Source organism: Taudactylus pleione, unplaced genomic scaffold (assembly GCF_031769625.1).
Source record: "Taudactylus pleione unplaced genomic scaffold, aTauple2 ptg000032l, whole genome shotgun sequence".
Classification (NCBI taxonomy): domain Eukaryota; kingdom Metazoa; phylum Chordata; class Amphibia; order Anura; family Myobatrachidae; genus Taudactylus; species Taudactylus pleione.
Genome location: NW_028284434.1, coordinates 10,952,918 through 10,980,723, shown reverse-complemented (window position 1 = coordinate 10,980,723; position 27,806 = coordinate 10,952,918). Strand labels below are relative to the sequence as shown.

Below are 27,806 nucleotides of genomic sequence, written 5' to 3'. Positions count from 1 at the left end.
TGAGGAAGGGGCCTGGCCTAGTTGCGGAAGGGGGACGCTGTGGGGTCCCGAAGCCGACCGCCGCAGTTTAAAGGAAGAGGCCAGGAAATCTCCGTCAGCCGACAGATATCCTGGCTTCTTCCCTCCCCCAAGCAAAGGCGGCGACACGCCTCAGTTTCGGAAAACTGAGGGCATGGCCCCCCCCTCCCAGCCCACAAACGGCGACAGACTGTTATTCACTGCCAGTCTGCTGCCAGTCTGTGAGAGCGAGTCAGAACACTCGCAAGATGGGGCCTGCGCAGATTCACTAACGTCGGGAATCTGCGCACAACAGTGCACTGCTGAATCTGGCCCTTACTCTGCCTCAAACATTGTGCTAAATGAACTGTTTTGCAGCATTTACACTTATTATTGCTAAGTGACCTCTGTGTATTCCTTTGTAGTTTCTGTTCAAATCTAAGCTCTATTAATAAAAAAAATGTGAGTCTCCTGCTCTTTGACATAGTGGAAATATACTGACTTGTCCCACATCTAATCCTTTGCAGAAGCCCCCACTTTCCTCCCTCGGTGTTAAGTGCCAAGCGTCTTGAAACCAGATTCTGTAGAAGACGTTCTGCACATTTCTGTTGATCCTGCAGAGGTCATCTTGGAAATCTGGCATAGTCTTTAGATGGAAAAACAAGTTATGCTACCTGAAAGAAATATTTCGCAATGTTAAATTGCCTTTCGCTTGAAACTCAAATGTTGATTTGATGATTTTATAATTTAGAAAAGAACATAAACCTGTTGCTTAGCAATTTCCGAAATTGTGGTCACTGTCATTTGTTCACTGAAATATTCTAGAACGGGTTTTGAAATGACACATTTTATGACTGAATGAGGTATTTGTCTATTAGCCAACACAGCAGTTTGATTTCTATATGTTGTGAAATGGACTGATGAGCAGATTTGTTCTTTCGCTAAGTGTATAGTGGCGTATTTGTGTCATATTTGAGAAAGTGAAATTGAAAATGACAGTATCTCCTTGTGTAATATTGTTATTTTTTATTGCCAGGGACAAAGACCAAATGTTGTGTTTGCCATATTCCACTATCTTCTGCTTGAGCAGTGCACATGCAGACCGATCCTGCAATGGACAGGGTCAGTGTTCAAATAAGACCTATGTAGGAGGCTAAATTAGATCCAGGCGTTGAGCACACAAGCCAAGCATTTAGATCTCTTCTGAAGGTCTGCAAGACGGAAGATGATCACACACTCGGGTCAACAAGCAGTCATCTTATGTTCATATTTACTAACAAACCCGAAAATAACCCGATCCATTTGGAAAGTACTATTAAGCTCGTTTAGAGGTCACACACATTGTGATATTTAGCCAGTTGCATGACATCACTGCAATATCTGAGCATGTAGAAAGCTTTATAAACCCACCTCATCCATCTGCCAATTTGGTTGTGTATTGCATAAGGTTCAGGAATAAGTGAAGCCAAATACTTTTAAGGGGCAGGTTCAGTTAGCTGCAGGCTGTACCACGTGGCTTTAGCTCCCAGATTAAGTGCCTGGAGCTATTCAAATACTGCCCAAGGCAGCAAATAGCTTCAGACCCCTGGGTTAAGTGCCCAACGTATTCAATTACTTTCTGTGATTAGCCTTGAGGGTGGACTTAATGCAGATTATTCCTTGCGGAGAAATCTGCATTAAGTTCACCTTTGGGGTTAGTCGCAGGCTTATCATGGACAGTCATTGAATAGCTCCGGGCGCTTAACCTGGGACCTAAAGACGCATGGTAATACTCATGGCTAATTGAATCTAAATATATGGGGCCCTTTCATAAAAAAAAATCTAAATACCAAAAACAGCTACTATATTATGCAAATACTGTGCATTACTGAGCTGCATAAGAAGCATGTAATATCTGACGAGTTAACACTTAACTGAGTATGTTCACCATACAGTAGGTTGCCACATTAAGAGTTTGGTACATCACCAGGACCGGGATGCATTACACATCGCAATTTGCTTGCGATGCATCCCGGCACTCATCGCATGCATGCCGGCGTTAATTACGCTGGTGTGCATGAAGAAAAACGTGAAGGACAGCTTTCCCGATAAGAGCTGTTCCTCTGCGCAGAAGGATGCATGAGCTGTAGGGGTTTCTGGGAGAGATCCGATTTGGATTCCTCCCAGGGGGGCGTTGCGAATAGAAGCCCATTGGCTTCTATTGGGCAACACCATCTAAAGATGTTGTTGCCCACCGCATCCAAGCCCCGGAATGTATCGCATTCCTTGGCTTGGCACATATGAGAAATGTGATCATTGACCGCATTTCTGGCTTTGGTGCATCCCGTCCCAGGTATTAATTTGATGTGGGCATATGGTCTGGGTTTGCTTTCAGTTGTGCGTAATGTTATGTTAATGGACCATTCCATTAACATTCTATTTATGGGGTGATGTACTATACCTTCTAAAGAGGACAAGTGGAGAAGTTCCCCGTAGCAACCAATCAGCTTCTAGCTATCATTTATCTAGTACAGCAGTGGTTCCCAAACTCTGTCCTCAAGGCACTCTAACAGTCTAGGTTTTAAGGATCTCCATGCTTATGCACAGGTGACTTAATTAGTACCAAGCGCTTCAGCTGTATGCGGAGACCACACATACAAGACCAGCCCTGAGACCGCTAGAGCCCGCCGGCATTACAATCTCAACTACATGCGGCTCAGGGATCAGCGTTCCCCACAGCTCACTTAACATATGAGACAGTCCTATTCTCGAGAGGATCCTTCCTTTCGGAACCTGTTCAGCCTGCTGAATCTCACGGAGAAGCCTGACGCAATCCATTAAATACGGCTTACAGGTCTATGTCCCCGCGGCTTGTCCAGCACATGAGAAAACTTATTCTCGGGCACGGCAGCATCTCCTGGCTCCAACCAAAACTGTTGACTCTACCGATAAGCTTGTTATAGCTATAAGACACCAAGCTTCCCAGCACAGTGTCAATAACACTATTTATTACATCGGATCTCTGTGCTTCTGAATGAACAACTCTCTAATTTTGTTATTGAACAGCAGCACATTTTTCCTGCTTACAGTGATTTGAGCCCACCTAGCACAAGCTGAAACATTATTGCTGAACATTGCTACATGTTGCTTAAGCATTTGAACAGATACAACTGACTGTTTCCAATGAACGCTGCTATATAGGACCTGTTACATTGTTCTCTACTAATCTAATGCTGGTGTTTGTTTTTTCCATATATCACTATTTATTCTTCATCTTATTTTTTATATTTCAATTAAATTTTAAATTTTATTCATTGTATTTTATTTGATGTTGTGACTCCTGGGAATCTCTACACATGGAATATTCGAAAATTGTGTTTTATACAGAATTGTTTCTATTTTGGGAGGGGTGCACATTCCAATTGCTAATTAATTAGTACCTCAGTCAGTTTGATTATACCATCTGTGCACAAGCAAAGATATCCTAAAAACCTGGACTGCTAGGGTGCCTTGAGGACTGATTTTGGGAAACCCTGTATTACAACCTATAAATCATAGCTACATGCTGATTGGTTGCTATGGGCAGCTTCTTCACGTGTCCTGTATCAAACCTTTGAAAGAGGACATCTCCCCCTTCGTTGTTAACACTCCCAAGCCCATGCACCTGTATTGAGGGGGTTCCATCATTTGGGCTCCATGACCATACAAGTGTACTGGACATTGAGGAAAGATCTGCCATATTATTATTCAGCATAAACCGAGAAACAAAAAGACTGGCCACTATTCAATGAATAGAATATTAAAAATAATAGCAGCAAATTCACCCAATGGGTTTGTGTCTGTCCACTACTAATATAGAGATACCACAACAAGACAATGGTGATGCGCTAATAAACAAATAAATAATATACTACGTAGTTCCCGAAATGGCAGAAAAAATTCTGAAGACACCATCTATATAATATTAATAATCTTTATAAAAATGGAATATGTCAGTAGATATAATCACATTTACACTATTTATCCAATGTAGAAAGACTCAAATGCACTCAAGAGAATTGAAATATATAAAATATACTGTCTCTAATAGAAATGCATCACTGGATCTTTGATGCCTGGAGCAGTTTCTTGTCAAATTAATGACATGTGGAAAATCCAATAATAAATATATAGCTCTTTCTGTATGATATATGTGCGCACACTGGGCCTGACTCAGAGCTGAACGCTCTGACCAGAGCGCTCGCTCTGAATCAGGGCCCTCCTACCTTTTTTTGGAGCATCCTCATGGACGCTCGCATAGCTGTGGGTTACCAAGACCATCGCGACCATCGGGCTTGCGACGGAGACCCTGCGGTAGGGTCTCGCTGCCGCAAGCCCTGGAGTGATTTTGGCTCTATCAGAGCCAAAATCACTCCCACTGACATCACTAGTGATGTCAGTGGGGCCGGCTTGAGAAGGTAGGCGTTCCCTATCATCATCGACAGCACGCCCCCTTTGGTGCGAGACCCGGAGCGATGGAGAGCCCGTCGCTCGCCGGGTCTCACGCATGCGCACGACGGAGCTCCCTCCGTCATGCGCATGCGCAGTGGGGGAACATCGACCCGCTTGCGAGCGTACTGCCGCTCACGAGCGGGTCTGAATGACCCCCACTGTTAAGCCAGTCTCTCACCACATCAATACCTAGTTGCTGAGTACCATGAACAATCCATTGAGTTTGGAAGTGCACACCTCCAATGAAGCACACTCACGGTGGGCACTCCTGGTAAGTAGTGGGGGTCTGGTCGGTGTTTCACGTGTGCAGCTGATAACCAAGGGAGTTTCCAATGCACAATCCCAAGCGAAGTGAGCTGTTCTGAGTCACAGCCGCTTGTATATACAGTATGTGCTGATGGACCATCCAGCTCCTTGCTTGAGACTCAGGACCTTATTCAGAGGCGGTTGTTAGATGCAAGCGGTCGCACAGAATCAGGGCGGCCGCTTCCATCCTGAACGGACACCTCCTTGTCGATCGTTAAGCTGTGGGTAACCACCCACAGCTTAACGACTGACCAGGTTGATGGTCGCGATGGTGAAAACCATCGCGAGCCTCTGGGTTTACTACCAGACCTTAAGGTTGGGTCTGGGCACTCGTAAGCCCCAGGGAGTTTTCTGCTCTGATGGAGCAGGAAGCTCCCCACTGACATCACTGATGTCAGTGCGGCCGCCCACAAAACGGTAGGCGTTCGTAAAGGAACACCTCCGTTTTGGAAACCACCACCCGGCCCGCCTACCAAACATCGACAGCCGCCCCTTTGGAAGCGAACTCCGTTGCGACAGAGTTTCTGTCGCTCCGGGGCTTGCGCGCGCGCAGTGCGGCCGCTGCTCATGTGAAGGACTAACCATCGAGTCGGTTACGAGCGCATCGGCGCTAGCGACCGACTCTGAATAAGGTCCTCAGTCTGTTAGGCTTCCACAGCACAAGATCCCAGTTTCAGTAGCGTGGCAGCAAAGCTACTGTAATATATAATCACTGGCAGGAGTGCATTTCAGTCTTTCTACATTGGATAAATGTGATTATATCTAAGTGTAAATGTGGTTATATGTACTGACACTTTCCATTTGAATAAAGATTATTAATATTATATAGGTGGTGTCTTGAGAATTTCTTCTGCCATTTCGGGAACTACATAGTATATTATTTGTTTATTAGCGCATCACCATTGCTGAATAATGATATGACAACAAGACAAAGTATGAGCATTGTAAATCTCTAGATTATTTACCACATGAGACACTTGTACAGTCCCTGAGTTTGCCTGTAGCCTGTCACTGCTGTACAGTGATTTGACAATTCACATTGAGAGTAAAGAAGATATAAAAAAAAAAACAAATCACAATTAAATATCTGTAAGATTGGGTAAGGATACAATCATTTTGAATTCTGCTCTCTCCATGCTTCCTTGTGAGTCCCAAATAATGTAACCGTTTTGGACTCCTATTTGTGGGAAATTATGAAGGAATTATTTGTCGTCGTCTCTGAAACAATGGGAAGGCTCCAGAGACAAACTGGCACGTGGGAGCCCTAATCATGGACAGGCATTTGCCCTGTTGATCAGACTTCCTGTCTGTAACATCATTTAAGAGACTGCTGACCCCAACATTTGCATTTTCAGATATTAATCATAAATTGCAAAATACTTTGATTTATACAGTGTTTTATCATTACCCTGACATTCCCAATACAGATTTGTTACATAGTAAAGTATTCCTTTACTACAGACAGCTGAAGCTGCCCCACCTCTGAGACAGTGCCTTCATGGGATCTGATGCCAGTGAAAAAGCTGTGAATTTAAATCAATAGTTGTGACCAGTGTCAGATTTTACCCAGGTGCAGCCCCACCAGTATAATCCGCCACCTCAGTGACCCAGTTGCAGTCCGTGACTGCACTGACTACACTCTGTGACTGTCAGTGACTTCTCATTGGCAGCGCTATCTGCCAGTCACACAGGCAGGGGGAGGTGTTTTCTCCCACTTGGACTGCCAGTCCAGGCTGCGATTAGCAAAGATCGTGCAGTCTCCTCTACAGCGGCAGCTCCCCTCATCCAAGAAGGTAGGGGCTGCTGCTAGTTGTGACCTCAGTATCCCTGCTTTTATGTATGAATCCACCCATTCATACATTGTATGCAAATCTAGCAATGTGTCATTGCCACTCTGCCTGTTCAGATTTGGTAACCTGCTGAGACATGAAAGAGATCATTAGGCACATATTTAGTTCAGTGTCTTATTCATATTATTCAGCACAGTAATACATGTCCCCTCTGCTATCAAGCATGTCCTTTTTTCACCCATTGTTAAAAAACCCACCATAGATCCTAACACTTTCTCCAACTACCGCCCCATCTGTCTTCTCCCTTTTGCCTTCAAACTTTGAGCGTATTGTCCACAACCGCCTTACTGCCTTTCTCTCCTCCCACTCCATGCTTGGCCCATTTCAATCTGGCTTCCGTCCTCTCCACTGAAACTGCCCTCACAAAAGTCAGCAATTACTAACTCCTTGCCACCAAATCCAAGGGCCACTACTCTCTGCTCTTTCTCCTCTACATCTCTGCTGCTTTTGACACTGGACCACCCTCTCCTCCTCCTGCAAATCCTTCGCTCCCTGGGTCTACTTGATACTGCCCTCTACTGGCTGTCCTACCGCTCTGACCATTCCTTCTCTGTTTTCTCACATGACACAAACACACACACATCCACTAACAGTAGGTGTCCCCCATGGTACTGTTTTTGGAACTGTTCTATTCTCCCTCTATACGTTGTCTTTAGGTGAGCTTGTCGGCTCTTTTTATCTCCAATATCACCTCTATGCTGGTGACACTCAGATCTATCTTCCCTTCACTGAACTATCCCCCTATCTCCTTGTATCTCCAACTGTTTCTCTGCTATCTCTTCCTGAATGTCCCATCACTTTCTTAAACTTAACATGTTTAAGACTGAGCTGATCATCTTCCCACCCTCCTGCATAACCTCACCTTTCACAATTAAATTATCTATTGACATCACGACCCTCCCCTCTAGCTCTTGGAGTTATCCTTGACTCCTCCCTCTCCTTCAAATGATACATTCAGTACATTTCGCAGTCCTGCCATTTCCATCTCAAAAATATTTCCAGGATCAGATCCTTTCTCACCCTGGATGCTACTAAGACCCTCATCCACTCACTGGTCATCTCTAGATTGGACTATTTTAACCTCGTCCTATGTAGCTTCCCTGACTCCCACCTCTCTCCGCTCCAACTCCCACCTCTCTCCGCTCCAATCTGTCCTCAATGCTGCTGCTCGGCTTATCTTCTCCAAACTACATGTGCCTCCTCTCTCCTACAAGCCCTACACTGGCTCCCCTACAGAACCCAATTCAATCTTTTCACACTCCCTTACAAAGCACTCACCCAATCCTCTACCATTTACATCTCCGACCCAATCTCTCTTCACACTCCAGGACGCCCTCCTTGCTCCTCAAATGAATGACTCCTCTCCTGCCACCTGATTACTTCCTCCCACTCCCACCTCCAAGATTTTGCCAGTGCTGCTCCCTACCTCTGGAAGTCTCTCCCTCTCTTTATTAGACTCTCCACCTCTACTAAACTTCAAACAGGCTCTCAAGACCCACTTCTTCATCAAAGCCATCCTGCTTTCATCCTAACTCACTGCCCCTTGCTCACTGCCTACCCGTTCTGTGTCACCCCTGTCTGTCTGCCCATCATCTTTAGAATGTAATCTCTCAGGAGCAGGACCCTCTTCCCTCATGTGCTATTCCTTTCATTACTCATACTACCATGTACTCCATACTGCAATAGCACTGCCATCGTGCTGCTTATTTGAGTGTTATGGCCGCTAATGCAGCAATGTTTATATACCATGTGCTTGTCATGCATTGTCTAAAGGTGCGTACACACTAGACGATATGCTCCATGAGCGATATCGTCTAGTGTGTCCCCGGCAGGGTGTGCTCAATGTCGTTCATGACATTGAGCACACCCGCTGAATGATATCATTAACGATAACGTTCAGTGACGGGCTCTCCCCCATTGCCCAACATGCAGCAACCTGACGATATCGTCAGATTGGCCTGCATGTTTGCCAGATGAACGACAATGACGAACGACCTGCAGGAACGTGCATCGTTATCGTTCATCGTTTTGGTGTAAAAAATGGACGATATAGTGAACGATAACGATATCGTTATCGTTCAGTCATCCACTCTATCGCCCAGTGTGTACGCACCTTAAGTCACCGTTTTCTTGTCTTGCTCATTTGTTTATGTGCTTTGCTAGTGGCTGTGGATCCCTTTTTGCGCCATTATAAATCATAACAGAGAGAGAGAGAGATGCTGTACAGTATATCCTAAATGTGCTCTAGATACTATAATGCGGGGCGCCAACATTTATACTATGTACAACAATAAAAGCCCTGCTGTGTTTCCTCTGTATCCTAGGATCCTTGTAAGAGGAAGGGACAAAAGCTCATATTTTACTATATTGCAAATATGTGGCGTTCATTATGGCAAGTGTAAACATTATTTGCGTGCAGAGAATATCCAGTTCGTTGTCACATATCAACAAGTCTTTAACCTCCTAATGCCTTCTTTCTATTTTGCTCATTGTTAGAGTAAGGCTGAATGATCATGTCCAGGGTTCACTAGGGGTGTGTGCGACGGAGTTAGTACCTCTGAGTGAGACCCCTGCTGGTAGTATGATTAGAAAGCTTCAGTCAATGTGATGGGCATTGTAATTGGCAGGTATGGTCAGGCCTGTGACAACCTCTATCCCACTGAATGAAACAGTCTGTGCATAATACAAGTGCCTTGTTTTGGGAATGACACAAGACCTCACTCCTCGAAGGCAGGGGAGACCATGTACATTATCATATTATTTAACTGTAGTAAATGTAGCTGAGCAGGGACAATATATAATTTTCTAATTTTGGTTTCATGGATTATGGTTTCCCATTCTCTGTTTATAACTATACACTTGACTTTTTACGTTCTTTCAATGGAAGCAATGGAAGTAAATTACAAGGAGGAGTAGAAAAAAAACTATATGTGAAACAATAGTTGAACTTGATATTGTATAGGCTGTTTTGGATACTCATGGTTATAAAGGGTATGCTTCACTAAATGATCATTATTATCGATGCATATTCTATTGCCTATGGCAGAGGTTCTTAGACTCCACCATTACAGTCCAGGTTTTAAGGATATCCGTGCTTGGGCATAGGTGACTTAATTAGTCCCACAGTCAATTTGATTTAACCACCTCTACTCAAGCATGGATATCCTTAAAACCTGGACTGTAATGGCAGAGTTTGGGAAACTCTGGCCTATGGCATTTAGGGATGTAACCGTTTAACCCTTTAAATAAGTTAGCGTAAGATCAACCAAACATTAAAGGCCGCGATTCAATTCAGCGCGATATTGAATAGTTCCGGGAGGGAGCTCCCGGAGCTATTCAAATCAGCGCGCTGTTAAGTCTGAGAATGACGGTTCTCGCGACTTAACCTGGGTGTTTAGTCGCGAGAACCGGCATTCTCTGACTAAAGTGCCGGCCACGTGGCTGTTAGCAACGCGCTAAACCGACAAACAGCCGCGTGGCCGGCACTTTTGTCGGATTTTTCCTCACACCCTCAGGAGAGTGCAAGAATAAATCCTTTAGTCGGATCAAACATCGCACTGATTTGAATAGCTCCAGGAGCTCCCTCCCGGGGCTATTCAGCATCACTTTGAATTGAATTGCGGCCTTTAAATGTCTAAAATGTGATAAAAGAAACTACAGTATAGTCCAAGTAAAAAGTCAGTTAAAGGTAGGCTTGTCATATCATCCCTTTTAAGTAGGGACACATGTATTACACAGGTTCTGTTGCTGATTAAAACCAGGGGAAATGGAGACTTGAAGTCAGACAGCCACAGATTCTGTGTAATTCATGTGTGTCCCGAATTAAAGGGATGTTATGGTAAGATTAGTTAAAGGGGACCTAAATGTATTTTAAGAATAACCCCTCTGGTCAACTAGTATAATTTACATTCTTAAAATTTTGAAACTCAATGATATATGCAGAGACTATATAAGCAAATGTTAATAAATTAATAAAAATAACATCTTCGTGACTTGCCCAGGTGCTAATTGGACGTCTAGCAGTCACTGTTTTTGACATAAACAAAGAAAAAAAAAAAGCCTTAAAGGCACTCAGAGATAATAAATATGATTACTCTAAAACCTCAGCACCTGAACTAGGAGGCTGCCAAACCACCTAAAGAATGCAAAGCACCAAAAGAAAAATGGGACGGCGCTAAACAGATTGTATACATTAGTGAAACAAATCACTTCTAAATTAAAATGTGTATTTTTAAAACATTTTTTAATTAAAAACAACTAACGCAGTTCATATACAGATGTGTCCACATACATCTACATTCCTTGCGTGTTAAACAGCCCTTCCAGTCATGCCATGTTGTGTTGTGGCGTGACTCAGTAGCGCCAAGCGGCTTTTCGTGCAACTTTTTACTGTCAAATGCGTTGTATTCGCATAAGCAGTTTCTGCTGATTCTGCTATATTCTGTGTGCAACTGCGGCTGTATCTGCATGCAAAATGCTATGTCACAGTATCACAGCCGTTGACACTGTAACGTAGCGTTTCGCATGCAGATACACCCGCAGTTGCACACAGAATATAGACATGCTGCATATAATTTTAATCAGCAGAAGCTGCTTGTGCATCCTATTTGCATCACTTTGCAAATAAGACGTATTTGATGGTGAAAAGATGGTCGGCGCTCATGAGTCATGCTTAACGTAACTTGTAGCGCACAGAGGTAAGATGTATGTGGACACATCTGTATAACAGAAAATGGGAACATTTTGTGAGATATCTTCATTTAAATGATTTGTTCACTGTGTATATATTCTATTAAGAATTGTTCCATAGTTTTTATTTTAGCTGTTTTGACGGAATGAAATGCCAGCGGCGTAAGCCTGACAGGAGGAAATCCCGGCAGCAGCATGTAAGTCACCTAACCCTCCCCCCCCCCCCCAACCCTCTCTTAGGGGTGCCTAACCCTAAACTCCTGGGGTGTTGCCTACCCCTAAACCCCCCCCCCGGGGATGCCTAAACCTAACCCCCCCCCCCTCCTACGCACTCTAAACCTAACCCTCCTGGGGGTGCCTAACCCTAACCTCCCACCAGTGATGTCTAACCCTCCCAGGGTTGCCTAAACCTAACCCCCTCCCTTAAGTGCTAGGGATGGCCGGACTCCGGCGTCAGGATGAAGATAGGCGTCGGTATTTTGATGCCTATCTTATGTCCCTTGCCGGTCTTCTGGTGTCTGGATATAGAACGGCGGCATTTAGTCCGCCGGTCTTTTAACTACATCCCGTTTTTACAACCTTTCAGTGCCTTGAGTATATTTATGTATGATGCCTTTGTTACGGTATCAGTGTTTCTTCACCCGTCTGGGCCCTAGTTGAAGACGATAGGCTACTATCTAGGTGGAGTTTATCTTTAACAGTAGGGATAGATCATTACCAACCTTTAAAACACAATCACCTTTCTCACACCTGCTGCTTTAGATCGTATTACCCAGTCCTTGCTGATTTCTGCTATCATCACACCTGCATACCTCCCAACATTTGAATGCTGCAAAAGGGGCAGGGCCTATTGAAACCGGGGCGGAGCCTCACTGCTTCCCCAGTTTTCGTCACTTTGGGGGCGTGCCCAGAACTCTCCAAGATGCTGGGCAGCCCCCAGGCAGTCCTCTCAGACGAGAACAGATGCCATGCGCATGCGCACGGCATCTGTTCTCCTGCACAACCGCTGCTCTGCTATGCAGAGCAGCGGTATGTGCTCTCCCCAACTTCCCCCCCCACTGTAGGACACTGCGGCCCGCAGGCGGGACAGTCCCAGAAAAATGGGACTGTCCCGCTGAATTGCGGGACAGTTGGGAGGTATGCACCTGTACAAAACAAACATGGAGGCCTCTCTACAACAGATCCTGCAAGCTATCAATGCCTCTGCCCAGAGACTTATCAGCAAAGTTGGGGATTTATGTCTGTACTTCCTGCATTAGCCAAGTTCAGATGTTTAATCCTGTGGGGTCTGCCGTGGTTCCAGGACTTGCTGCTGTTATATTTTATGTACTTTCCTGTCAGTTTTCTGGCATGCTGGAACGGGACTGCTCATTATGGTACATTTTCACAGGGGGCCGAAGCTTGGCCGGACTGATCTGCATCAATCTATTATTTTGCCTTACCAGTTGTTAAATGAAAGCTGTTAGTAAGATATGACCTGCCATAGTATATTTGAAGATTCTTCTGTAATTGCCTAGTAATTTATAGTATTCTTATATATATCCTTTTTATCACATATTTGTATGTCATTTAATATAATTTGTGATTATTATATTTTATTTGGTTATATGTTTGTTATATGAAACTCCTGCTATATCTAGATATTCTGTTTTATATATATTTTGCTGTGGCTGTTTCTAAGCTTCTGTCTATTTTATGGGATTACCCTGCTTACCTGGTAAAGGTAGTTTCTCTGTTAGACCACTTTAGCTATACGTAATCTGTTTGCTTTTTAGCCTATTATATTTCAGTATTTCTGTATATATTTCTAGTCATTTTACGAAAATGTGGGAAAGTAGTTTATGGGAGGAGCCGGCTGCCTGCTTCGTCCTGGATATGACCATTTTTGTGTTTTTGCCCCAGTCAGTTATCCGAATATCTTTCCTTTCAATCGGGGGGAGGGAGGGGGGATTGTTAGTAGTAGGTTAGTTTAGTTAGGGGGGAGGGAAATGTGGGATCCAGGTATACTGGAGTTGGGGATGGGCTATACAGGGTGGGGGGTTATAGGGTAGGTTTGCTTTGGGTGTATTTTGTAGTTGTTGTTGTTTTTATTATTTTTGCGGGTGTGGTCAGTCTTATGGTGGGATATTTTTTATGCACCTCTTATGCTTAATGTTCTCGATCTCTAGCTCATGCTTCGGGAACCCGAATGGCGCCTTCGGGTACTCGTATGTATGTATATCCTAAATAATATGTCTATACATTATACTTTGCTTTGTCTGTATGTATATGCCACAAAATTTACTTTTCATACTTACCGCACTTGCTTTTATTATTATTATTTTTTTATTGGGTGTATTTTCAAAACTTTAAATAAAAAATACTTGATCTAAAAAATAAAAAAAAATACAGAGCTAGTAATAGTAAAAATAATGGTGCGTACACACGGTCAGTTATTACAGGACTTTAATGTTATTGATCATATCGTTATTTTTCATATCGACCTGTTTTTGGGCCCTTCCAACTCCCAAACGATGGTCGATGCGCGGGCACGTATTGTCGATATCGACCATCGCCTGTGCATGCAGGCCAACCTGGTTTATATCGACCTGTTTAGCCTGGTTACTATAGGAACCCGCGATCATCGATCGCGGGTCGTTATAGTTTGGGGGTTGGTGCATGTGCTGGATGTTCGATATCAAACATCCAGCACATGCAGGACGATCAGACAACGATATCTGATCGTTGTCTAATCGCTCCGTGTGTACGGAGCTTAAGAGACTTTGGAAAACCATAGATAAAAAATACAAAAATAAATTGATTTCTGAGTTTGAATGCGAGTTGGTAAATGTACTTACTCCTGATAGGGACATGAATACTGAACTGTAAGCTGTCAGAGCTTGTGAGTGATTGACGGCATATTAAGGTTTGATAACAAGGCCTCACAGTCTGAGATTGCGCTGGGGAGAATTTTCAGTGTAAAGAGCAGACAACCAATCAGATATCGTATTGCCTTCTCACTATCAACAGGTTCCAGAAATCTCTTCAAATCTCAACCAGCACTATTGTTGGATTTGTAAGTGTAATCTGTAACTATAGTGTTTCTGGCAAATAAAGGCAGTATTGCTTTGTGTCATGTAATCTATCTCGGTGAAGTGTCAAATGAATGCATCGTTTTTAATGGAAATGGCAAGTTCATAAAGTGTGTGTTATTTATCTCTTAGGAGAAAATGATGGTGAATCGACATCTATCTGATTTAGCACGTAGTGGAAACTTGTTCGGTTTCTGAAAGAAATGAATCTGTATTTATACATACAAAGCTGTAGCCAAACACAAGCTATTTGCAAAAGATACTGCAAATGAATAATGAACAGAAAATGTAAACCCTGCTTCAGAGAGTAGAATCTACGTTCTCAGCAATTAAGGGGATTTTGAGTGACGGGTCAGCGGGCTGAAAGAAGAAGTGATGTGTTTAGTAAACGTGGCAGGGGGCCATGTGCAAGCCAGAAAATCTTCTAAAGATGGAAAACCACTTTAATGTTGTTTCTCTAGTGGGATTGCTAGATGAAATATATATTTTTAGATTTGATGTTGTCCGATTCCATGTGTGCGCTCTATTCTTTCCAGCCAGATTGTGATTAGTATCCATGCCTTCTGTATGCCTCTGGAGTGCAGAAGTAAAGAACTTAATGAATCGTGATTCTTCTAAAATGAAATTAAGATAATGAACTCTGTACAGAGGGCCTGATTCAGGCCCACTCGTGAGCACTGTGCACTCGCAAGCGGGTCGATGGTGGCCCAGTGCGCATGCGCACGACTGAGCCGGCTCCATCGTGCGCATGCGGGAGACCCGGATAGCGACGGGCAAACCGTTGCTTCGGGTCTTGTACCAAAGGGGGCGTGCTGTCGATGTTGAGTGACAGCATGCCCCCTGTGGTGGGCGGGCCAGGGGAGTGGCTGCCCAAATGGAGGCGTTCCCATGGGAACGCCTACCGTCTGGGGCCGGCCCCACTGACAACACAAGTGATGTCAGAGGGAATGCTTTCGGCTCTGTTAGAGCCGAAAGCACTCTAGGGCTTGCGGCAACGAGACCCTACCACAAGGGTCTCGTCGCAAGCCCGATGGTCGCGATGGTCTTGACCATCGCGACCATCTTCCTGGCCGCTCGCTATAGCTGTGGGTGGTCACCAACAGCTATGCGAGCGGCCAGGAGGCCGCTCTAAAAAAACATAAGCCCGGCCTTGATTCAGAGCGAGCACTCTGTCAGAGCATCTGGCTCTGAATCAGGCCCAGAGAACAACAGATGGTTTCCGGAAAAGAGAAGGAAAAACCTAAAGGTAGACTGAAGGTCAAGTCTCTACTCTGGAGACATGTAGACGTATCCTCCTACATCTAGCCTCAATATGTGGTGTGAGACGCCTGGAGTGAGTGAGCCGCCAGGTGCTGAGCGCCTATGATAGTGCTAGTCGTCTTTGTCGCCTGAAAATGTGTCTTCTTCACAATGTGATATGACTAGGACGCACCAGGAGACTGCTGATTAATTTGATATGCGATACATCTGTGTGCGACCGAGGGCCTAATTCAGAGATGTTCGCTAACCCAATGGTTAGGGTACTTCTCCAATGGTGAATGGTCTGCGCATGTTGTACAGAACGGATCCTTCGATTGCACCCGCAGTTCCTCTCAAGTCACAGTAGATTGACATGCTGCAGCGTTTGGGGGCGTGGCTGGCCACCATTGCCAGAAACGGGAACCCAGTCAGGCTGCAGTAAGCTTCAGCTGCCGCAGCCTGGCCAAAGGGGCAACCATCACGACCGATTGTCCTGATCGTGATTCCAGGCTGCAACCTTGGTCTCAATGCTGTGATCGCAGATGCAGCAAGGAGGTGTCTGTTTCCTACAGACACCACTGCATTAGCATTTTAGATGGACGGAATTGCACAGCTGGCTTGTGTGCGGCTCTGCAATTCCATCCATCTCTGAATCGGGCCCGGAGTCTGTATACAAAGCACAATGGAACTTGGCGCATTGTAGCATTTAGTAGACACCTGGAACTAGCAGAGCCTCAATGGACCTGGCTCACCAAAAGGGACTGTTTGGCGTGACTTCAGCAAAGGGGTATGAGGACACATCTGTAAGTGTTCTACAGCAGCGTTACTAGACCTAACTGGCTATTGTGGGACCCAGAAGTCATGGATCCTGTCTGCTTCCACTTGGGATGCCCTACTTGAATCCAGGCCAGCGCATGCACAGTCAGCCCACGTTTGGGCTTTCTGTTTAAATGTAATGATTTTTAAGAATTAATAAGGTAAGTAGATATGCATGATGATTGCTAGTTAGACCCCTGACTTGAACAGTTAGGACTACAATTAAGTATTTTTAAATTGAGCTGTTTTGGTAACCGAGTACAATAAACTGTCGATGTTTAAGTGTGTTATGACATTGTAAAAATGCCAGGTATGATAAGGACAAAGAAAGAATGCGTGGGCAAATTTCCTGAGTGTACCTGTAATCTTTATGGCTTTTCCTTTACTCCCTTTTACATGTACTAAGTTTTGGATTTTTAGTGAATTTTTAACTTTGATACTTAGCGGACATTATTGTTACAGAAGCAGCCAAAGGCTCTTACTGGCCATTGACATTTCCAAAGAACACATCCATGGGCCCCAAGCTTTAAAGGGCCTCTAAAGCATGGCTTGAGTGCTTGGGTAATTGCTTTGTAGCTCACTGATATTGTACTTATTAACTAAAAAGGCAGATATTGTACATTTGTATGGAGTAACATTTATCTCTACAGTAGGACCAATGTTTCTGGATTTCCTGATATCTACTGGTCTCTGTATACCTGTAAGACATTGCGTATTTTGGTCAATCTAGAATCCAATGATCTATGCATGACCATATGAGGTGCGCATTCACAACCCGCTTAGTTTAACTCCACAATGTTCCCTATCCTGCAAGGAGACGTCTCAAGGAAGTCATGTCAGTTCACCTTCTGATGGTCGGAGTTGAGTGGATCGCGATTTGCCTTTTGCCGAATAGTTGCGCAACCAAACACCATCCTTTTCTGTGTTTTGATTGAAAAACTCTTGTATTACAAACTTGAGTGACAGGCACATTGACAGGAATAGATGGTCATCAGATTGAAAATTATATCCAATGCAATTTTCAAACATCATCCTTTTAATGAAAAATATTTTGCGTTATCAGTTGCACTTTTGTTGGTGCACTTTGACCAAAGTAATGGGAATATTCAAAAACACAAAAGTGATATGTAATAAAGAAAGTCCCTTCACTTGCAGGAAGCAAATGAGGCCTAACTGTGGTATTTATGTAGTCTGTCATATGCAGGGCCGCTGAGATATCAGGTGTACCCAAGTACTGAAGACGGTGTGTGGCCACTGGAGGGGGCGTGAATATACCCTATACTGGGGTGCATTCCTTTGCTGCTTTGCACCAGGAGAGTGTGGTCACAGCATCACAGGGGAGCCTGGTAACACCACACCTCACTTCTGGGCACCTATGGGCACCCTGGCCAGGTAATTTGTACCCTCTCTGCACCCCATGTCATATGATGGACTTTGCAGTGACGTTTCACTCATTACTCTATACGCATTTTCAGTTGGACCCATAATTCTGCATCTTTCTCTACTGGGATTTATGGTAACACCAGAGACTGGTCCTGCACCGTAAAATGCACTTTTGCAATTTTATAGATGACCCTTGCAGGATTTGTTCTGCGATAAGACTGGTATGTACTGAACAAATAGAGAGAGAGAGACAAAATCACATTGACCAATCCCTGGAAAGGACGTAAATATAATGCCTGAATCCGAATATGTTCTAGAGGATTATGATTTTACTAATTTAAATTCTTCATTTTATATGGGCTGTATGTGTGCACCTAATGTGGCAAATTATATATCTTTGCCTCCATATATCTTTGCTATATTGGGGCAAGTCCCCAATACCCAAACCGGGGGATCAGCAATTCGTTGATTTTTAACATGAAGAATTTCACTGTTTCCCCGACGGATCGGCGATCATCAATATCAGACAATCTGTGTTTCCAGTCTAATCTGGAAGTCAGCAAAACGCCGGCAGATGTATAGGGGCTTTTATATAGTTCTGTCTTGTGAAACCTAATCACAGTACCTTGCCTACTATCACTTTTCGCCTCCATCCCTCATTAATTTAAGGTTTTCTATTTTTATCCCAAAATTATTCTCCTTCGACTCCTATTCATGTTTATTTAATTCCCGAAAGTTAGGGGACATGTGCCTTGCAGGTCTGCTTGCAGCTAGAAAGCCGTGTGTAGCAGGAGTCTCCTGTACATGTAACTTGTACCTGGAATTTGAACCGTGAAGCAAAGAAATGCACTTAATGGTAAAGCAGCACACTTGTCCTTGCTAAGTAGCTAAGAAACCTTTCTAGGTCGGCAGATAAAGCAGCAATTTATCTGCCTAAGGAATGTTGTGCTGATCACAAGTTTATATATGTTGTGTTATTGTCATATATCATTTTTACAAACTATATTAATTTTATGTAAGTGACTGGGAGCTGCAGGAAGAGGCCTGTGTTATGTTGCTAAGTGGAGCAAATGACGTACATAAGCATAATATATACTATTGAGCTGAGCAATGGCAATTTTACATATTGCAACTTTGTCAAAATACTGGTGACCTTCTTGCGCAACATAGAAACCAATGAATGCCCATCATCTAAAAAATGGGATCAAACTCAGGATAAAACAAGGTAATGGGGCCCTGCTCATCAGGGCCGGATTAAGGTCTGTGGGGGCCCCTGGGCAACAAACATGTGGGGGCCCTATATATATATATATATATATATATATATATATATATATATATATATATATATATATATATATATATATATATATATATATATATATATATATATATATATATATATATATATATATATATATATATATATATATATATATATATATATAGAGAGAGAGAGAGAGAGAGAGAGAGAGAGAGAGAGAGAGAGAGAGAGAGACACACATTCATAGTAGAACATAGTTACTGTGCTGGCTGCTGCTGCACTCATGCTGTTTCCCAGTCCCTTCTCTACATCCTCTCTGGCTGGGAGGTCAGAGGGTCATGCTGGGAACAAGCAGGGACAGTGTACAAACTACTTGCCACTATACATGTGTAATCAAGTGTCTGAAAACACTTGTAAACTGGCAAATGTTTTGCAGACTGTCCCTGCCTGTTCCCAGCATGAGGATCTCTCAGGCAGGGAGAGAGCTGATGAGAGGAGGAGGAGCAGAAGCTCAGCCATCCACCCCGGCGGCTTAGCCTCCTTCAGTTCAGGCTGATCGGCTTGTTAATCAGCCCCCCTGCCTCTAGCGCCCCCCCCACCCCTCTCCCCCATCATCTATGAAGAGCTCAGCAGTAGTCTGCAGCTGCCAGTCTCAGTGTGACAGACGCAGCGGCAGCCGACAGAAGCAAGAACTGCTGCAAGGAGAGCGCCTCTCCAGCCTGGCGTCTCCCTGCAGTGCAGGACTTGCAGAGCGGGTTGCGCCGGCCCTGGGGGCTGAAGACAGTGTGTGGGGGCCCCCTATGTGTGGGGGCCCCAGGACGATCGCCCCTATCGCCCTCCCTATAATCCGGCCCTGCTGCTCATGACCTTACAATGTACCGGAAATAGAGGTTTGTTATATGAGGTTAAATCTCAAATATTGGTTGACTCAGATTGCAATAGAAAAAGTGCTTAGTGAGGCTACATGAGTGGAGTTTCTTGATCAGTCCAAATCATCTCCATAATATGATGCCATTCCCAGTATACTGTCAGTGGGGATGATATTACTGCTTTTTTGTTTCTTTTCAGTAAGGGGGTATTTATTAAAGCCTGGAGAGAGATAAAATTGTGAGAAATAAATGACCAACAAATCAGCTCCTAACTGTCCTTTTTCAAACAGAGTGTTAAAATGTAAGTTAGAAACTGATTGGTTAGAACTTTATCTCTCACAATTTATCTCTCGCCAAAGTCTTGGTGGACTATATAGTTTGTTCAATGTAATTGTTGGTCACTCCATAGCTTTGGAGAGATGGAAGGATCCTAGACAGTGTGAATGTAGTTTCATACTACTTCCATTATTTCTGTTAGGTGGTAGGGGGACTTTTACCATGCTCTAGGGCAGTATTTCCCACCCAGTTCTCATGGCTCACTCACAGTCCAGACATGAGGGATATTTCTGTTTCAGCATGGGTGGGTAACACAAACTGAGGTAATAATTAAGCCACCTGTGCTCATGCATGGATATCCTTAGTACCTGGACTGTGAGTGGGCCATGAGCTCCGGCTTTGGGAAACACTGCTCTAGGGCCTCATAGAAACATAGGTATTTATATTTACAAAATAATTGATAAAAAGCACTGAAGTCATGAGTTCAGTTTCTGGCCAAGGCACAATCTGTGTTGAGTTTGTATGTCCTCCTCCTTTTTTGTGGGTTTGCTCTCACGTTCCAAAAATACTCACAAAAAAAAAGCCCTAGCTGTGATGTTTATATGATAGGGAATAATGATTGTAAGCTCTACTGCAACAGCAGCAACAACTGATGTGTAAGACTGATATCCCATCTCTCTCCTCTGCAGTCTGTGCTCAGTGCTGCCGCTCGGCTCATCTTCCTCTCCAAACGCTCTACATCTGCCTCCCCTCTCCTACAAGCCCTCCACTGGCTCCCCTTCCCTTTCAGAACCCAATTCAAGGTTCTCGCACTCACTCACAAAGCCCTTACCCATTCCTCTCCCATTTACATCTGATCTCCTCTCCCGTCACTCTTCTGTCCGCCGTCTTCGTTCACTTAATACACGCCCCCTTTCATGCCAAATGATTACTTCCTCCCACTCCCGCCTCCAAGATTTTGCCTGCACTGCTCCCCACCTTTGGAACTTCCTCCTTCTCCCCATCAGACTCTGAACCTCTCTACAATCATTCAAATGAGCTCTTAATACCCACTACTTCATTAAAGCCTTCCAGCTCTCATCCTAACTTGCTGCTTCATCTTCCTTTCTCCCCACCTACCCCATCTGTGTCACTCCTGTTTGTCTGCCCCTCCCTTAAGGAATGTAAGCTCTTCTGAGCAGGGCCCTCTACCCTCTTGTGCTTCTCCCTACTGTAATTTAATTTATCTATTACTCCCCACTAGGGCAACTAACACTTGGCTGCTTTTGTGGGTGTTACGGTCGCTAATATAGCAATGTTTATTATACATGTCCGTGTCCTGCTTTGTATAGTAGTGTAAGTTATTTATGTACTTTGTAAGGTGCTGCGGAACACTTGTGGCGCCATATAAATTTATAATAATAATACTGTATAATCTGTAAAAGAGCATACGTGGGTGTATAGGGGCAGTTACACGTAGGCTGAGTTTGGCATGTTGATGGAATTGTGAGCTTTGCAGAATTGCACGTACATACATATATATATATATATATATATATATATATATATGTTACATAGGGGCAGATGTAGCGTTGAACTCGGGTTGGCCATCAATGCAGCGGCAATGTGTCAATGGAACTAAATATGGATATTCCCCCGTAAGCAGACTTTCACACATCTTTATGGCCGAATGGCTCCAGTCCATAGGCATGGTTTCATATTTGCACCAGTTAGTGCACAATTAAATCAATCCTATCCCTGATGCTAGAGATCCATCTGGAAAAAGGAATATATATATATATATATATATATATATATATATATATTAGTATTTATTATGTCCGTGAGTTACAAGTCAAAATCTGTGTTTTATAAATATGTATTTTCGCAGTTGTGACAGGAAGAGTCTGAAATTGCGGTATGGCAGACCATTGCATGTACTGTACAAGTGAGCATTAAAACCTTGCCTGGCAAGTTTAATTTACCCATCATAATATATGCAAATATTTTATGACAACGCATATAACCTGCTTTTTCATATCTTTGTTTTTACAACCATGTAAAACACCTTTCAAATGCTTCTATCTTTTTCTTCTGTTTAATAGGGACATTATTCACTTTAAGAGGTCAATTCAATTAGACGTGACTTACTTGCGCCAGCAAACAAGTGTGGCTATATGACTTGTCATTTCTTCAGGCTTACAGATTTTTGTTTCAGCCTCATAGGGCTGTGTAGAAAAATACACAAGTGCAGGACGAGATCAGGCCACGAAGGGGGCTAGTTGCGGTCTATTTGACTCCTTAATCTGAAAATATAAATCTCTGCCAGGTCCCCTAGGACAGTGATGACAGACCTGATTGTGTGTGTTATGTAAAACGTACCTGTTTCTCCCACCTCTTGCCAACCAATGTTCCTAGCAAGTACTGCAGGACAGATTTACAACAAGGTGCTAAGTGGAGGCTCAGCATTCATTCTATTGTAAGTGGCATTATTTGCCCATAATAGGTTTTCTGTCATGAGTATAAACGTTAAGAAATTGTTGCATAATACTATCCAGGGCAAGACAATGAAACGTGTGTAGTTTTTTAATTTTATTTTATTATATCTAATTTTATTCAAACATACCTGGGCTTGGTATGTAAATGAGCAGTTTGCAGTTGGCTGCTTTGTGTTTTACCTGTTAAATAGTGCAAACACTGTTCCTGCCAGTTTTATTTGGAGTAGACAAGTTTTGCAACCAGCTCTCTGCTTGCTCTACCAGATATGAGAAGTAAGCAACTCTCCATAATGTTTGAATTGGATAGAAATTCAATCAGATACTGGGGCTCATTTACTAATATTCCAGAACCTCTGCAAAACAAGAAAGCAGCAATAAGTGTGTATGTATGTATGTATGTGTGTATATATAATCAATTGCTATTTAGATAATAAAATCAAGTGTATAAGTTATTGGGGTTTAGACCAATTTTCCACCTTATTACCGCATTAGTTTATAGTGCTAATGATATGTTCTTAAACAGGAAAATAGTTTAAGTTGTTATGTTCTATTTGTTGGGAGCTTTTTAAAGTTTTCCGTAGGATCTTTCACTGGGTATCGTCTCACTCTGTTTGTTATTCCTTCTTAACTGTGTTCTGGTTGTCGGTGACTTCTGAAATGGTTGTTATTATTAGTTTAGTTTATTTGTGTAGCACCAACTTATTACGCAGCACTTTACAGAGTTTGTTTTAAAGTGATGTGCTGTTGGATAGGGTCTCTGGACAGTCGCCAAAAGGAGAGGGACCAGTTTCTCCCAACTTCCCCAGAGCCATAAGGCCTCTCAGGGGGGAAAATGTATCTTCAAGTCCCCGTTGCTGAGGGTAGGGGGAGAGGTTCACATCTTCAGCCCCCAGAACCATAAGGCTATTTACAGGGCTAGGGTCTTCTGGCACAGCTCTGCCGCAAGGCTCAGTTGTACCCCTTCCTCCCTGAAGTCGTATGAAGTTTCCACCTGAAAACTGGATGTTCAAATCCACCCAGGAGGAAGGAGCCTCCAGTAACTTGGTGAGAGGGTCACCCATACTGGTCTCCCCAACCCGACAAAAAAAAACCTAGTCTAGATGCAAAACATATGTGCAACACATAAATAAGTAAACCATGTCAGAAGGCCTAAGGCTTTCAACCAAGGATATAAAATTGTCCTTGTCCTGGTCACAGGGCTATAGAAAAATTGTGTTGCATGAAAAGTAAAAGTATATAGAAGGAATTGTCTTATACTGTGCAGCGTCTGTGGCCATCACTCCAGCATTTTCAGACACCACCAGGAGGACATAGCACCTTGGGAATCCGGCAAATGGCCACTTGGACCAGGAGATGACCCATCACCTACTGGGGACACCTTGATGCCTAACAGAGTACCTGGGCATCTATACCAGGCCATAGCTAAGAGACACAGAAGCAATTGATGTAATAATATACATCAGTCACTGCCCCCAGTGATTCTTGCAGTTCTTCATTCTCTGTCACACACTTGTTAACAGTATGTTTTTGGACTGTGGGAAGAAACCTGGAAATTCTGCACAGTTCTTTACAAATGCAAGTTTAAGCTATTTGCTACTGTGGTTTTGGCAAAGGTGCATCCAGGTGGAATAAGGCTCACAGGCAAAGGAAAGGGCGGGCAGGAGGGCAATTGACACCTGGGAATGTAATGAAAGCAAGGAGCAGCACTACTTCTTTGTAGAAAGTTGACACATCAAACAAACTGGATTAAATGAACTTCCTTTATTAAGCCTAGTGGCAATTAAATAAAATGAACATACAGTCACAGTGCATCAGGCACATACTTAATGTATCACATACCACAAACTAATGACATGTTTTGTGTACATCATGCATGGCCTCGGGCTTAATAAAGGTTGTACATTTAACTGGTTTGCTGAATGTGCCAAGTTCACTACAAGCAAGTGGTGCTACTGGTTACTTGGAGGTTGGGTAGAGTCTCCATGCTGATCATATAGTGCTTGTCATGTTACTGATTATGGAACATTAGTTGTAGCTGGTTAGTCTTTTCACTTTGCCAGATGACATCTGGGCAGCTCTTAATGATGAGGGCCTTTGTCATACAGCCACTGCTGCTGGCTTAACCCAGCTTTTCTATGTATTTGGTTGATAGATTTTAATGTACATTGCACCACGGTACAGAAGCGCTCACATATGCTTACAAGGGCTTGTCAGCCTCTCTGTGCCAAAGGTCGCCAACACTTATCTGCTTCATGGCCCAAAATGCCTGTGTGAACCAGCAGATGTTTTTTGCATTCCACTAATTAGAATCATCTTGGTTTGATGCTTTATAAATTGTTGATGAAAATAGTAAACTTCTTTATTATTGGTTCTAAATACCACTGTCGTCCAGAAGGCTGGTAATGGTTGGGCAGCACTATAAAATGTGTCCGTAAAACACTTGGCAGTCGATAGTGAGAAAATCTATTTACCTGGCAATAGAACATCACTGTCCAGAGAGCGGTCCACCCATCTCCCTGTATCTTAGAGTGTTTTGTGGTTATGTGACAAGCCGTGTTCCTGAGCATCCATCTCCATCAGTTAGTAATCTAAAGCAAAAGCTTTCTGCTACATTTAAGAATGACCAATTGAAATTTTTATACATATTCTAAATCTGCTGAAATTCTCAGTGGACAGGTTATTTTTAGGTGTTACACAAGGTGTGTTTATGCTGTGCAGTGGGTTCCGGACTATAGACAGACAGTAATTGGTTAGACCAGTGGTTCTCAAACTCTGTCCTCAGGACCCCACACAGTTCACGTTTTGCAGGTCACCCAGCAGGTGCACAGGTGTAGTCATTACTCACTGACACATTTTAAAAAATCCACAGGTGGAGCTAATTATTTCACTTGTGATTCTGTGAGGAGACCTGGAAAACATGCACTGTTTGGGGTCCTGAGGACCGAGTTTGAGAACCTGTGAGTCAGACAATGTCTAGATAGACACCAGATTTTAGACAGTTAATAGTTAGACAAGGATAAAAGTTCGACACAGACAAAAGTCAGACACACTAAAGTTAGACAGGTACAAAAGATCGACAGGGTCAAAAGTTCGACATGAAAAAGACCGACAGAAAAAGGGTCGACACATTTAAAAAAAAAAAATTTTGGTTAGGGTTAGGCACTTACCCCCACGGTTAGGGGGGTTAGGGTGAAGATTAGGGCTAAAAAAAATAAAAAAAATTGTCGACCATTTTTGTGTCGGCCATTTTCATGTCGAACTTTTGACCCTGTCGACCTTTTGTACCTGTCGAACTTTTTTACATGTCTAACTAATGTGTCTGACATTTATTTGTGTCTAACTTTTTTCCCTGCCTAACTATTGACTGTCTAACATCTGGTGTCTATCTAGATATTGTCTAACTAATTACTGTCTCAAAGGTTTGATACATCTCCCCCTATGTGTTCCCAGGTTCCAGCTGTGCAAAGATATCTGTTCATGCTTCGAGCAGGCCTCCATTCAGTTTAATTAGTAAAGTCTTGCTCGGTGCTGAAGTTCCACATTACAAAATCCTTTTTGTTGGGTGTCACTATTTCCACTGGCCAAATAACCCGGGTTATTGCCAAGTCAACTGTGGTCACGGCTCAGTGTAAAAAGGGCCATGGTTGGATTCCAGGGTCCAGTGACCCAGCAAGCCAACCCAGGTAGCGATCAGGGTTGGACACAGGAATGACCTGTGTCCTGTTAAGAGCCTATGGAGAGCCGGCTCACCGGCGCTTGGGGATGATGTCATCGCCAAGTGCTGGCAGTGGAGAAGCCCCGCCAATAACCCGGGCCCAGCCTACAGTGTAAATGGGTTTCAAGCCACTGTGACCCGGCTTGAAACCCGTGTTCTGTGACCTGGGCTGGATCTGGGAATTTGATGTATAAGGGGTAGCGGCAGGACTCCAGTTCAGTTTGGAAAGAACATTTTGAAACACATTCATTTGGTCGGGGTCTCTGAAGCCCTCTTTATTTTCTTTATATTTAAACCTCTGTATATCTCATGCATCCTTGTGGCTTTACCTCTACATGTCTTACTGTTTGATACATATTATAATCCTGGAACCTGACCATGGGTTTTTTCTGTTTTTATTAAGGCTGTTAATACGCCCACATTCTTATATATATATATATATATATATATATATATATATATATATATATATATATACACACACACACACACACGGTCTGAGAGCCTATTGGTGAGTAGGCAGGACAATGCACTGCTCCTTTCTTGTTCCATGATTTACAATCGCAGGAGAAAAAAGTGGATATGTAGAACTGCATGTAGTTAACGTGGATAACCACTGTGGTAAAATATAGATCACCTTTTTATTATCGGCTGTTCTGTGCTGTTCTCTTGTGGAAAAGGCTTTCTGTAGTAAGGAGTTATGTTGTATTTTGTAGCATTGTTTTTTTTAGCAATATCACATTAAATATAGTCATCATAATATCAATATAATTTTCCACTTTATTTTAAATGTTTATATTTCTTATCTATTTAATATGTTTTCAGAATGTTATGGACCAGTTCAACCCTGGACTAAGGAACCTTGTTAACTTGGGAAAAAATTATGAAAAAGCAGTTTCTGGTAAGTTTTCTACCATAATTGATCAATGTTTTATGACCAAGTGACAGACATGAGCTGATTTTCTGCTGCCATAGCAGGTGATGAGTAGGATTTCATATATCATTTGGACAGCTCCCCTGTTATACTGTAACATTGCTCTAAGGACTCAATCCATTTAGGTGTGAAGGGTGTTAGTTGCCGATGCAATAGCAGAGAAACGCCGGCATTGGCACTGCAGTTCGCCCCCTCATGGCCCGATCTCGCACAGGACGTTTTTGGATGCAGCCCTGCGAGGCTGCGGAAAAAAAATCTGCGAATCCATCGGAGCCATAAGTGCGACACAGCCAGGGGCGTATCTATAATGGGTGCAGGGTGTGCGGTGCACACGAGCCCCCGAGTCCACACTGCACCCATATTACTTAAAACTTACCTCTCCGAGGTCCCGCGCCAGGTGTCAGCGCTGTACAAAAAGCTGGAAAAATGGCCACCGTGACCATTTTTCCG

At 43.4% G+C, this 27,806-nt stretch overlaps 1 protein-coding gene across 1 annotated transcript in view; it reads left to right on the top strand.

Annotated features, from left to right (window-relative positions):
* BAIAP2L1 (BAR/IMD domain containing adaptor protein 2 like 1) overlaps nucleotides 1-27,806 on the top strand; it is a 132,769-nt gene that overhangs the window by 17,368 nt on the left and 87,595 nt on the right. Inside the window, exon 2 of the mRNA XM_088451969.1 lies at nucleotides 27,248-27,323. Within this exon, the coding sequence (XP_088308095.1) occupies nucleotides 27,248-27,323 (76 nt within the window). The remainder of the gene's footprint in view (nucleotides 1-27,247; nucleotides 27,324-27,806) is intronic.